Here is a 15,112-nt window from a genome sequence, read left to right on the forward strand (position 1 = left end):
GATAATTATGAAGTGAGAAAAGGAGGAAAAAGAGTATATGCATAAAATAGTAGTGACTCAACATCTGCTAAATTGCCTGTGTGTTTTATTAGATTGTCCTATGTTCTTCTGGGGAAAAGCCAGGCCCATTTCATCTTTCTAGCCTGTTTATATATACACAGCCCCAAGTAAATGGTATTATATTGCCTTAAATTGTTTGTAAGTACAAGGCAGCACATATGCTCTCTAAATTTTTCACTTCACTTAATGTGGTTTTTAAGAGGTGGCAAGATAGGAGACATTTATCTGTTTCATATTACTCATATAATATACCAATGCTTTATGAAGCATTTTCCAAGTGGGCTAGGTAATGTAGTGGTAGTCACTGTGTTATAATGTTTTATGTTGTTGGGGGGAAATGTGATAATTTATTTTGGGTAAGCTATGTTTATCAAAAACTGAAATCAATGAAACCACATGATTTTCTTCAGTCTGGTTATATCAGAGTGGTTTTTGACCAAGATGACATTGTTTTTAGCCACAAATTTATCATTGTGAAGAAGAATGCAATGCACATTTTTCATTGCATGGTTTTTGGCAAGATGAAAACTGGCTTATGTTCTCTTTGAGACTTATTTTGAGAAGTTCCTTTGAGAGAGGGCCTTTTAGCAATTTTATTTCTCCTGGCACAAATAGTGTTACATTTATAAATACTCCAACTTTTTGACTTATTTGGTGGGATAAACATATTTATCAGTTAATGAAAATTAAGAATTTGGAAGAGTAAGAAGGCATTTTACAATTTTTTGATGTATGAGCCCTGGAATTTCATTAAAAAAAAATCATTGTTCTTTTCAGCATGAACTAAAACAGCTTCATCAAGCTCATTATTTGAAAAGGACAACTGCACAAAATTTTTCATTACATTTTAGAGATCCTTTCAGAAAGGATCCAGTGATTCATGCTCATTTCCATATTGCCTACAGCATCGTATCAAAGAAAAAGCAAAAGTTTTATAAGGGCTTTTACAGTAAGGCTTGAACCTTATTTCTGTTACTTTACTGTGCTTTACAAGCACAGATATTTTACATTTTCAACCTCGGTTTTCTCTAAAATGGAGATAATGATTCCAACCTTTTTGGAGGATAAGGGAGATTAGCTGGCAGAACACAAAATTCCTATTAAAATGGGTGTCAGTTACTCAACACATGGGGATTTGTTTCCTTTCTTCTATTCTATAATTGGTTTATTCAGCAAATATTTCTTGAGTATCTATTATGTTCTAGGAGCTTCATATTCCAAAGTGAACATAGCATGCAAGAAAAAAGAAACCCTACTCTTTAGCTTAATAGTCCAACTGGGGATACTGACAATATGCATATGATCAATAAAAATAAATTAATACATACACAAAATAATAGAATAAAATGTTATATGTGAATGTAGAAAATCAGAGGTAGAAAAGGGTAAGGAGGGATAACTGGTAGTATTAAACAAGTTGCTCAGGGTAGACATTTGGATAAGGACTTGGAGGAAGGAAGGATAATACTTTGGGTGTTGGGGGTGGAATATTCCAGGCAGAGAGAACAACTAGAACAATGACCCTAGGATAAGAGCCTTTTAGGTGATTTGACAGAAGAAAAAAAGGACTAATGTGTTAGGGGAAGGGGAGATGAAGTGAAGGGGAAGGTACTCCAGAGATATAACAAAGGGCCAGATTACATAGAACATAAATTTGTAAGGACTTTGACTTTGAATGAGATAGGAAACCATTGCATGTTCTTAGACAGTGGAGTAGCATGATCTGGCTTACTTTTCAAAAAGGTTTCTCTGTTTAGGGTATTAAGAAGTGGCTGTAGGTAGGGGCAAGGGTAGAATCAGGAATACTACTTAGGAGGTATTTCAATAGTAAAGGTAATTAATGATGATTTCTAGGACAAGGGATCTTACAGTGGAGGTAGTGAGAAGTGGTAGAATTCTGTAATTGAAGAGTCAGTGGAATTTCCTCATTGATTGATTACCGGACATGAGAGGACTCAGAAGATGATTCCAAAGTTATTGGCTTGAGCTACTGAAAGAATGGATTTGCCATCAGGTAAAATATAGAATGCTAAGGGACAGAGCAGCCTTGGGTATGAGGAAGATAAAGACCTGGATTGCATCTGTGGAAATGTAGAATTTGGGATATCTATTAGACATTCAAATAAATATGTCTGGTAGGCAGTTGAATATTCAAGTGTGGAGACTAGATGAGAAGTTGGGACTATATATTTAAATTCAGAAATTTCTTCAGTGTATAACTGAGAATAATAACATTAGACTGGGTAAGATTACCAATGAAGCAAATATAGATAGAAAAGACTGAGCCCTGGGACACTCCAAAACGCTATCCTTAGTTTTATTTAAAACACATAGCTGGATATAAATGTAAAAATGCTGAAGGCGACAGATGCTAGATCCCTTTGGGGAGGATTAAAATATATTTTTTCCTCTTGTGATTGAGAAAAATAGAAGTGGATAATGATGCCTTCAATGAAACCAGAAAACTTTTGATTACTGAGAGTGATTAAAAAAAAAAAAAAAAGATGCTCTCTCCCTCTCTCTGCCCCTTCCCTGCATGTACTCTCTTTCTCAAAATAAATAAAAAACTTGCTATATAAAAAAAGGGGGGGGGCTGGGTGGCTCAGTCAGTTAAGTGTCTGACTCTTGATTTCCGCTCAGGTCATGATCTCACATTTCATGAGTCTGAGCCCTGTGTCAGGTTCTGTGCTGATAGTGCAGAGCCTGCTTGAGATTCTCTCTTTCCCTCTTCCTCTTCCCCTTTCCTGCTTACTCTCTCTGTGTCTCAAAATAAACAAATAAACTTTAAAAATGCTATAAAAAAAGATGGCAAATGCCTTTTAGTTATGGCTCATGACTACTTTTCTGGGGTTTTCAGATCACCATTAACCCACTGTAATCCATTCATTTAGAATCAGAAGGCCTAAGAAGAAAATCTGAGTAACCTTAAAGGAAATGCTTATAATAGTTATAACAGTTAGTTCAATGGCTATTCTGTGCCATTCACTGGGCTAGATAGTCATTGATTTAAAGGATCTTACTTTCAAATGTGGAAGACACCCCATAGACAGAGATTGGAACCTTTTCCATATTTTACATTCATTCAACTTCAATCAATCAATCTATGTCTGTATTATTTTCTCATCACTATATCTTTTAAAATTTTATTAATACTAGACTGATAGTATAATTGAACTGTTAACAGGTACTGAACTACTTGCATACTATTTAATTTCTCCAATAATTCTTTGAACTAATTACTACTATTGCCTCCATTTTATGTAAGCTCATTTTAGAAGCTCAGAGAAGGAAATTTGCGTAAAGTCACACAAGGAATCACTGATGGAGTATAGATTTGAACATGGATGTGTCTGACTCCAAAGCCTTTTGATTTAAACCACTATGCTGTTGACAGAAAATAGAGATGAATTGTTGCAGACATGTCATGCACACAGCCAAAATTCTCATCTGTATTTTTTTATACTACATTTGTCATAAATTCACCTTCTGTAGTTTGTATTGGTGTTTATGTAGCAAACTTAAGGAAAATCTAGAAGGTGCTTAGAGATCTGGCAATTGCATTGTTAAACAAAGTAGTTTCTTTCTTTTACCTCTGGTCACCATTATGATGTTTGGTCTTTAGAAAAGGATAGTCCCCATAATATCAGCTTTGTAAGAAGGGCAAATGTGAAATAGTGCTTTACTCTTTCCTGAATAGCTTTGTTATTTTGGAAAAAGTATTTTCAGACACATTCCTCAGATATGATATGTTGTAACATTACTTAGAGTCTTTTTCTTCTGCTTGAAAATTCCACTCCATTTTACCTGGTTAACTTCTCATTTCACATGCATTAATTCCATTTCCTTCCAGAAGGTACTACAGAACTGGCTAATTTTCTCTTCTCAGTGTTCCTGTAGTAATCACTGCATACTCTCATCCTAACACTTTCCTTCGTCCTTTGTTCCTTTCCTTTGTTTATTCATCCATTCCTTTATTTCCTCTTCTTTTTTTTAAGTTTATTTATTTATTTTGAATGAGAGAGAAAGTGCAATTTGGGGAGGAGCAGAGACAGATGAGAGAGAGAGAATCCCAAGCAGGTTCTGTGCTGTCAGCACAGAGCCTGATGTGGGGCTCAAACTCAGGAACCATGAGATTATGACCAGAGCTGAAGTTGGATGCTTAACCAACTGAGCCACCCAGGCACTCCTCCTCTTCTTTCTTTTATTCTTTTCATTGGACAAACATTAAATCAGTTTCTACTATATGCTTGGCATATTTAATATATTAAATTGAAATTGCCTCTTTATTTGTATATTTGTCTGCCCAGGCCCTGGGATACTTGAGGGTGGGAATTGTATCTCCACGATCACTGTGTTCAGTGCCCAGTGCTATGTTTGAACCTTGTTAGAACTATTTGCTCATGAGTACTATCCTCTGTGCCGCCAGTGAACCTGCCATATGGTTCATTTATGGCATGTATCATATGTTATACTCTTAATGCAATTATTTAAGTCAGCCCTCTTCTGTTATGGACATGTGATTCTATATAAACGGAAAGTCAGACACCTTCCATTTATATCTCTATCAGTAGAACTTAGCACAAGTTGACAACAGTATAAAAACTTGATAAAAGAACTTTTGCTGAATGAATGATAGAATAATCAGCTTGTATAACATATATTCCTATTCAAATTTTTCTCTAACCCAGAAGCCAAGAAATTAGGTTCACCATTATGAAAACCTATTCCATTTTTAATATTAACAGAAACTATTTATTACAATTGTAGTGATAAAAATAAACATATTTCTCATCTAAACTCATAACAAATCTACCCTAAAGAATCAGAAGCAAATAATATTCAATACATGGCAATAATTTTTTACCCCTTTCCTCATCTAGATTGAATTGTAATAAATAGGCAGCACATTTTAAATGAAAATATCAGAGTGACTTGGACATAATTAACATATTACCGGCTTGAAAGCTGAATTTTTTTTTCTTTTCTATGGTTTTCTGGAAAAAAAACAAAAAACAAAAAAAACAAAAAAAGGACTCCAAAACGTGATTGTGGAGAAGGGAAGGTGGTAGGGCATAATACGGTACAATCACAGTACTTAGGCTTGATTTTCCACTAGTTTGGTCAATTAGTCACTAGTTTGAGCAGTTTACAGAATCTTCCTGGGTCTTAATTAATTCAATTATAAAATAATAATATCTACCTCATAGGATTCAAAGGGATAATGCCTAAGGTAGTTATAATTTTTGGTAATGAAAATCAATCCTCCCTATGATTTTTTTAATGTACTTATTTATTAAAAGGCAAAGAAAAGGGGTGCCTGGGTAGCTAAGTCGATTAAACATTAGACTCTTGATTTCAGCTCAGGTCATGGTCTCGTGGTTCATGGGATTGAGCCCCACATCAGGCTCTGTGCTGACAGCACAGAACCTGCTTGGGATTCTCTCTCTCTCTCTCTCTCTCTCTCTGTCCCTTCCCCACTCTCTCTCTCTCTCAAAAATGAATTTTTAAAAAAGGCAAAAAAAAAACCTCCCAAGAAAAGTGGGACAAACTGAGGAACACAAATGAAGTAATTATTTGTAAGAAGAAAGTATCTGAAATGCTGGAGTTATAAAACTTGTCAGTGTTTTGTCCCCTTGGAGCTCATCCTCCAATGCCCTCCCAGGTTCCCACCAACTCCCTTTTGTTTGACTCTGTTCTCTTTTTCTCCCTTAATGAATATACAAAGGTTTCAACCTCCAAAGCAATTAGGTAACTGAGGGAACCAAAGAAACTTCCCAGAGAATGTTCCTATTGACATTAAAATGCTGATAGGCACTGCCTTCCTTCTATTTTACAGCTTTGCCTTTAAAATGAATAAAATACATTTCTTTATAAGTGAAAAGCAGGAATTCATTCTAACTTCCTGTCATAAAGCTTCTCACTGAGTTACTTTTTGAAAGTCATGTTGTTTTTGCTTTTTCCTTTCAGTTGGGTTTGTTGGAAGTTTGCCAGAGTTGGCAAACCCACCTGAAAGGGTTTCTGTGGCTTGGGCTTTAGACTAAGGAGCCAAAGATCTGCTACTTTTAACCTAACCCAAATTCTTTGAGAGAAAACAAATTAAAGATTCTTTCTAGGACAGTTTTTGCATATATCTGGTGGGGAATGGTGTGCAATGAAGAAATTGTCTTGGCAGAGGCTGTTAGGGAATTCTCTGAACACTGAACCCAAATTGTTGCCTTCCACTATTCCCCTCAGCCCCCCTTACTTGCTCCAGCCAGATTATACTTTAGTTACTGTCCTCTCTCAGGGAAACAATTACCTTCTCTTTTTTATTTTAATTCCTAATCAGATCTCTTCCTTGCTCTTTATTCCCACTACATCATCATAGTCCAAAAGGCAAATAGATTCACATTGTGATCTGCAAAATTTCATTGCTGTGGTTTTCTCTTACCGCCTTTTAAAATCCCAATTCTAATCTGTATTTTTAAATTGTATCTTTCAGTACTCAGTATTTAAATAGCTCAACTAGTATGAAGTGTCTTAAGTTATAAAGATTGTAAACATGCAGGGAATTACAGAGCAAACATAAAAAAAATCTAGATTTGGCAAACAGTGATATTTCGTCATGATTGTTTCAAATCAAACACACACAGTTTACAGATAAAATTGAAACCTCTTTCCTAACTCCCACCAAACTCCCTCCCTTCTATCTCTGCAGATTAAACCACTACTCTGAAATCACTACCCTTCCTGTTCATGCTTTTAAGCATATTCACTCTCTACATTGCTATTTGTGTAATATTCATAAAACAGCCCACCCTGTTTGCATTTCCTTTCTTATTCAGTTTTTGGATATTCCTGGAGGTGATAATTGCCTTGTTTGAAACTATTCTTTCCACTAGAATGTAAACATCATAAGGGCAGGGAATTTTGTTTTGGTCATGGGAATATTTTCAGCCCTTAGAACATTGTCTGGGACAGAGGAAGTGCTAGGTATATATTTGTTGAACAAAGGACTAAATGATTAAATAATGGTTTTTAAATTCCATTAGAATAAACTTCAAAATATTTCCCATGACTTGCAAAGCCCTCCAAGGGTTGATCTTGGCCTCGCTTGTCTGTCTTATTCCCTCCACCCCATACTCTGGGTTGTCCTCAGTTCCTGTATTCTATGTCCCAAACACTCTTCTCCTCATTTCAGTTTGGCCAATGTCCACCTTTACTTTAATTCTTGCATGTACTCTGTCCACTGGGGCAAATTTTCATCTCATCTAAGTTGCTTCCACTGATTCAGGATCTTATGGCATTCTGGTCCTCCCTGTTGTTAACACTCAACATCTTATTATTCTCTGTCAATATTTAGGATGATAATCTCTTTGAGGGCAGGGATCCCATTTATCCTTTTCACTGCTAACATAGGTAAGAGTGCTAGACAGAGAATAACTACTTTGTTCTCAATGGATTAGGGGCACTGTCTATGTTGTGCCCTCATCCTCCAGTTTTAAATCTAAATTTTATTTTAGTCTTCCTGGTTTTCATGCCAAATTCTCTTTCTCTGTCTTCCTAATTCCTAGTTCCTGGTTCCTGATAATTTATGATAGCTATTAAGAATATAGATAGCTTAAAATTTATTTTAATGGCTTTATTGATGGAAATGTGTGCTCATAACATAATTCAATATTATATGCATACACATATATGTGTGTATGTGTGTGTATGAAGAAGTAACCCATAGTCCCAGCGCTCACATACATGTTTTCCTAACAGTGAGTAACCTTCATTTCAGACATCTTTCCATGAATATATACATATATACAAATATATGCCTGAATATATAGACATTAATGTCAGTTGTTTGCCACATCTAGTTTGTTTGTTTGTTTGTTTGTTTGTTTGTTTTCTAAATAATCATTCAGTTGTTAGTAGGCTCAAATCTCTTAACCACACTAACAGTTTTACAGGATTGTGTTGGGATTAACTAAATTAACATTTGTAAAATGTTTCAAACAGTTCTCCTTTCACACATATAGAAAGCATAATGTATGTGTTAGTTGCTATCCATTATCACCATGAGGGTACTGACCCAAAGGTGACCTGAGCTGTCATAGGCTGAAGTAGGGTAACTAAGTGGGTAGAAGAAAGAATTAAAATACTCCCTGAAGCTAGCCCCAAGCTTCTCTGTGGCAGCTTTGGAAGAGCTGAAGTCATCAGAGCAGTCTTCTGGCTAGGAGCAGCCCCAAGTGATCTGTTACTTTGAATCAGGGTCAGTGAGATAGGGTTGCAAACAGCTATAGGCTCCTTGGGAAAATTCTGTAGATCTCAATTAAAGGTTAAACTTCACATAATATCAATGTGGAGACCTTTCTAAGTTTGGCATTTATTCCCCCTACCTTCTTCTCCTCTACCCTCACATACGCACAAACTCACATGTATGCATATAGCCAGAGGAAAAACATTTCATTCTTCTGCTTGAAAACCTCCACTGTCCCTCCACTGATTTTTAAAAAATTTTTTTAAATCTGTATTTAACTTTTGAAAGAGAGAGAGGAGAGAGAGAGAGAGAGAGAGAGAGAGAGAGAGAGAGAATGAGCGGGGGAGGGGCAGAGAGAGAGGGAGACACAGAATCCAAAGCAGGCTCCAAGCTCTGAGCTGTCAGCATAGAGCCTGATGCAGGGCTGGAACTCACAAACTGCAAGATCATGACCTGAGCTGAAGTCGGACACTAAACCGACTGAGCCACCCAGGAGACCCTGTCCCTCCACTGTTTACAGGAAAAAGTTCAAACTCCTTAGTTAATAGCTATTTTCACAGGATGACCCTAATACCTGCTTTCATTTTCATTTGTTACACTCCCCATAATTTTCCTGCAGGTTGACATACATTGACTGAGTGCCTGCTCTGTGCCAGGCATTCTGTTACATGCTGGGAATGGTAATACGATTGAGATACAGTTATGTCCTTGAGAAACTAATGATTCAGTAGAAGAGGCAGATAAGGAGAAAGACCATTAAAATCCAATTTGAAAACTGATGTAAAGAGGGAAGCAGAATTTGTTTTAGAAATACAGAATAGGGGGCTTATCAGTCTAAGTACATCAAGAGAGATTTCATAGAGGTGACATCTGAACAGAATAAGGAAGGGTGAGTAGGAGTTACTCAAGTAAAGGAGGAGGAGTAAGTACCTTCCAGGCAGAGAAGATAACACATGTATGGGCATGGAAGAATAAAATGGCATTGTATGTAGACAAGTATTTAAACAGCCCTTGATACTAGAAGGCAAAATCATAAAGATTTGTAAAGTGGTACTGATTGAAACTAGAAAGATTGTAAGAGGGTGGGGAAGAGAGGGAATTCTGAATGCCATGTTGAAAAACTTGGAATAGGGGCGCCTGGGTGGCGCAGTCGGTTAAGCGTCCGACTTCAGCCAGGTCACGATCTCGCGATCCGTGAGTTCGAGCCCCGCGTCGGGCTCTGGCTGATGGCTCAGAGCCTGGAGCCTGTTTCCGATTCTGTGTCTCCCTCTCTCTCTGCCCCTCCCCCATTCATGCTCTGTCTCTCTCTGTCCCAAAGAAAATAAATAAACGTTGAAAAAAAAAATTAAAAAAAAAAAAAAGAAAAATTTGGAATATATCCTGTAGAGATATGAAAACACTGGTAAGTGTTGAGCAATGAAGTAAATGGGACAAATCTGTACTTTGGATACATTATCCAGCAGCAAGATGAAAAGCAGACTTAGAGGCATGTGGCATACATTTGGGAGAAGTGAAATCAACTGGGAAATTACTGCAAGGGTCGAGTGTGAAATCTGAGAACCTAATCAAGGGAAGAGTTGTACAAAGGGAGAAGAAAGGAGGGAATAAGAATATTTAGCAACTCAAATAGCTGGGCTTGACCAGTGACTGGATATGCGTGGCCTGGCATAGAGAAGAGTCTAGGATGGCTCCCTTGGTTTTGCTCACCATCTAGGAGAATGGTGGTGCCATTAAAAGCCTTGATCTGGCACACTCTAATATTATCTTCTTCACTTTTTAAAAAGTGAGCTGAAAATTATGCTTCATGATTAAGCTTTCTGGAATTCTCCCATCTTAAGTATGCCCTCCTTCATTCTTCCATAATACTTTGTTCATTCCTTATCTACCTGCAGCAGTTAGTATACTGTGTTGTTACTATTTACATATTTTTCTTCCACTAGATTTTAAGTTTACTGAAAACTTAGATTGCATTTTGAATTTTAGTTCTTACTACATTTTCTGGCTCAAACTAAGGAGTTTGTTAAATTAATTCAGACTTCATTTGTTAAATTAATTAAGTCATATTTGAAAATCTCAAATTTTATGTCAAACGGATCTTGTCTTAAACCAAACTACTGGTCTTTATCAAAGAATGCATTTATTTCTTCAGTTTTCAAAGCAGAAAATTTGGTTCCCTTACTTAGTATCTCGTTTAGTCCAAGACACCAAGAACTCTTGCCTGCAATGGCAACATGCTGTAACCACCCAACCTGTGTCCCTTCTCCTGCTTTCCATCCCCCTCCAAATCATTCTCCTGCACAGCTACTAGAATTATATTTTTGAAAATATACATTCAATCATATTGGGCTTTCTTCTTCTGCTATACTCCATGCAATGGTTTCTCATTATACTTTATATCAAACATTCAAATCCTGAACATGTGCTATGAGGTTATACATGATCTAGTTCCTGCTACCTTTCTGATTTTCCCATTTGTTTCCACATAGGCAGACCTTAGGTGTGCTTTTCCCTTAGACAGAAATGCCCTTTTCACCATTCTTGGCTAGCTATTTCTATTTGTTACTCAGGCCTCAACTAATGTCCATTTCTTCAAAGAGAACTTTTATAACTACAAATTTAAATTGTATCTTCCCTAATATTTTCATTTTTATTCTAGCTCTTTTACTTTATATTAAACACAATTTGTGTGTGTGTGTGTGTGTGTGTGTGTGTGTGTGTGTGCTGTAGCTCATTCATTCAACTACGTTTATTGCAGGCTTTATGTTTAGCACTGAGTTGGCTCTAGGGATACCGGGATGTATGAGTTATCAGAAAGTTCAATGTCTAATGGTGAAAACAGGACTCAAGTGCTATCAGAAGGCACTTGGATGTTATATTAAATCAGATTTTTTTTTTACTTTTTAAGAAAAAAGAAGTCTTCTGTATAAATACCAATCACTGACAATCACTGAAACAAAGCCTTAATGTAAGCTGGTCTCAAAAGGCCCAGGATCACAGGATTTTTAGAACCAGGCTTTTGGAATTGCTAATATAACTATCATGGCTAATCTCTCATCCTGTGAGGGATGGAGTCTAACAGTGATGATTTTATAATCTTCTAGCCTCTAGGAGTTTGGTACTAAATCTGTGTTAATTGTCGAATCACTAGATGATCTGACATCCCACATAGTGGGCCCTCTGCCTAGACTGTTTGTCTCTTACTTTCCTTGAAGACCTACTCCTATAGGTCCTTTCCTCATATTCCATGTCCACAAATCTGTGCCCTTTAATAATATTGTAATCATATTTTTACCTTTTGCTTCCCATATTAACTTCTTTAAGATAGAGTTTGCATCATTATTTCTATATCTTTATTTCAATGGTGGGCAAACAGGCATGTAATAAATTTTTATTGCATAATTGGAAGGAAGGATGAAAGGTATTATATTCTGTTTTTACATTGGAAAAATTAGGAATAGCCATGAACTATAATCTTGAGAACACAATGACATATTCCTTAACATTTTTGGAGGAAAAAAAAACCCAAACCCAAACAACACAAAAGTCAAACAAAGAAAGCAAACAAGCAACAATAACAAAAACAAAAAAACAAGTAGAGATAAGTTTTACCCTGTTCCAACATTATTCTAAAACTCATTTGTTGGAGCTTCCTGGTTTAGAAGGAAAATTACTAAGAGTAGCAAAGTTTGAGACCAACTTCCACCCAACTCTGTGCTGTTTGTCTCTTGGATATGTCATATGTTTTAGTCTTTTATTGGCTAACAGCTCCCCCTCTCCACCTCAAATAGATGGTTAACTGGGAACCTGCCTAGGACCTTCTGAGACTCTTCTGAGGATGGGCTGAAAATGTCCAGTAGAAAACCTAGGAATTCTGATCTACTTTGGGGGTGTGAGCAGGAATATTGACCAATCTCTCCCTGAGATATAAAGATTTTTGAGATTAGCCCATGCATTGGGAAGGCTTCTGTCCCTAAGGGAATTCTTTGTCATGTGAACAATACCACCAAGATGAGAAATACTTGAGATGTGACCTCCTCCATGTGTATATCCTTTTTCAGTTAATTTTTGAAGCATGTATCCATGCTGACATTGTGATACGTATACCTGTAAGGTCATCAGTGGGCCACGACCCCAGCTGGCACGCCTTGCAGGTGTATTCATCAAAGACATATTCATTCTCTTTACAGGGTGTACAGGTCCAACAACAGCTGACTTCTCCCTTCCGGATCACCTAAGGTAAATATTTAAAGTTTTGATTATTTTTTTGTATAGATGAAAATCCAGCAATCTGTTATTCAAATATGCTGCTTTACAAAGCAGAAATGGCTTTAACATAAATTATTTCAAATGTTATCAAATAGGTAGTGTGTTTATTAATATTCTCATTTTATAATCACAGAAACTGAAGCTGAGTTTAAGCAATTAGTCCCACATCATAAAATTGGTTGGTGACAGGGTTTAGAATTAAATTAAATACAAGTCTTTGAACTGAGAACAAACTGAGGGTTGATGGGGGGTGGGAGGGAGGGGAGGGTGGGTGATGGGTATTGAGGAGGGCACCTTTTGAGATGAGCACTGGGTGTTGTATGGAAACCAATTTGACAATAAACTTCATATATTGAAAAAAATCAATACAGTCTTTGGGTACTTAGCTTTAGATATCTATATTTAATGAAACGTCTGTGTGTGTACTTATATATAAATACACACTCATTTATACTTGTATGTATATAACTGAATTTTCCCCAGAGTCTTCTGTTTTCCCTCAAATTAAAAACTTTTGCTCTCTAAATTTATCTTGGCTCCTTCCATCAGTTGAATAATTGTTAGCAAGAAACATTGTATACCTGCTAAAGTTCAAAAGTCTACTTATATGATAAAAAAATCCTCAGGAATTCCTATTGAATTAAGAGACTCAACATGAATTTTTTTTCTGGAGTTCATCTCTTGGTCTCTATTTCTAATGAAAATCTGGTTCAATAATTCACAGCCCATTCCTTCCTATTCTAGTAGCTTTGATTTGCTTGGGATGATGGTGGATAAGGTCATTGAGACTATTATATACCTCTTCATCTGTTTGATTTTTTTAAGGCAATGGAAAATAATTGAAATAATTTAACAGTTGAAGGAGTCCCAGATGTTATTCTTTAGAAATGGATGTCTTTTATTTTTTTTCCACCACTGGTGCATGAATAGCCTCTGTGGAATAGAGACAGCATTCATTAAACATTCTTATAAATAATTAAAACTGTGATTAATAACCAGCAATAACCAGACACAGCAATGATTACACTGCATATTCCTTGTCCTCCATGCTGACTCTATTAATGACCTTCAATAGTAACAGTGTCTAGATATCTGTAGCCATATACAATTGTAAGCTGGCACCTCTTATATATTTCCTATCCCTTTTGCCGACTCTTGACACTGCCACCACACAAGTAGAGAATGACAGAAGGGTCTGAATGGTCCCTTCCTTAAAATAAACAGATAAGTAAGACAGCGTTGCTAATTAGACCTGCTTAATCTACCTAAAGTAGTCTTCATAATAATACTGACTAATGGCTATTTTCTGCATGCCATATACTGTTATCTCACTAAAACATTAGAGTAGCTCTGTAATAAGATGGTTGGTTTTATTTTATTCTTTTTTTTTAAGGGGAGAAAACTGAAGTGTGGTGAGCTTAGATAACACATATGGGCAAATGAAGGATCAAACAATGCCTGTTGGACTTCAAGACTCATGTTCATAAATGTTGTGCCTTATTGGTCTATATAGAGTTCAGGGGGGTGGGAAGATGGGTTAAATAGGTGATAGGGATTAAGGAGTGCACTTGTGGGTGATGTGCACCTGGAGAGGTATGGAATTGTTGAATCACTATGTTGCATACCTGAAACTAATATGCTCACTAACTGCAATTAAAATAAAAACGTAAAAACAATAGAGTTCATGATATTTTGAAAGATGCAGTGCAAGAGTCCTGGACTTGAGAATCAAGAGGCACCAGGGTTCTGGTCTTACTTATAGCCAGTAAATAGTTGTGTAGCTTTGAACAGTTCCACAGCTGATTGACTGACTTCTTCAAACCAAGACCAGTGCTTTACATGTAATATCTAGCTTTATAGGGTTTCCTGATGATTAATAGCACAGTGATTTGTAAACTGTAGGACACTCTAACAATGTTAACTGTTTTATTAGTAATATGCATATGAATATTTATATAGAGAAAAAATGTCATTTTAAGGTAATTTCAACCATACTTTAAAACTATTGTTGGACAATTATTAGATTTTGTAATGCAAACAAGCACATCTGAAATACTGAAGGATTCTCTTTCTTAGGAGGGCATGGCAAACAAAGCAGCTGCATTTTTTTCCTTCTAGAAATATGCTCAGTTCCTGTGCTTTAGTTTGCATTGGTTTGTAAATTTCATTTTTTTTTACCAAAATAAAATCATTTCCTGTTCTAAGAATAATTCCAATATTATAGTCTTTTTTTTTTTACATCAGTGGTGACAACTTGGTATTTCTTCTGTTTAGAATTGATTTTACTTTTTTTTTCACATATTATATATGTTCTGTTTCACATTCATGAAAAGGTAGTGACAATTCTGTAACATCGTGACTCCCATTCTTTTTGAAGATCCTGGAAGTAGCTGTGCTTTCTTTGTGAATAACAATATGTAACATATTTGAACCTTTGCTAGACCAAGTGTACTTGCATGGACGCTAAGTTAACAAATCTGAAAGATGGCATGAGATGTTGACATCTTTAATAAAATTGCTCAATGACAACATTAAGCCATACTAAGAAAATATTGT

The 15,112-nt window shown here is 36.2% G+C and overlaps 1 protein-coding gene across 1 annotated transcript in view; it reads right to left on the reverse strand.

Annotated features, from left to right (window-relative positions):
• Positions 1 to 15,112, reverse strand: part of GRM5 (glutamate metabotropic receptor 5) — a 522,995-nt gene that overhangs the window by 69,633 nt on the left and 438,250 nt on the right. Inside the window, exon 7 of the mRNA XM_040489104.1 lies at positions 12,395 to 12,521. Coding sequence (XP_040345038.1) covers positions 12,395 to 12,521 — 127 coding nt within the window. The remainder of the gene's footprint in view (positions 1 to 12,394; positions 12,522 to 15,112) is intronic.

Source organism: Herpailurus yagouaroundi, unplaced genomic scaffold (assembly GCF_014898765.1).
Source record: "Herpailurus yagouaroundi ecotype Mexico unplaced genomic scaffold, PumYag 180, whole genome shotgun sequence".
Lineage (NCBI taxonomy): Eukaryota > Metazoa > Chordata > Mammalia > Carnivora > Felidae > Herpailurus > Herpailurus yagouaroundi.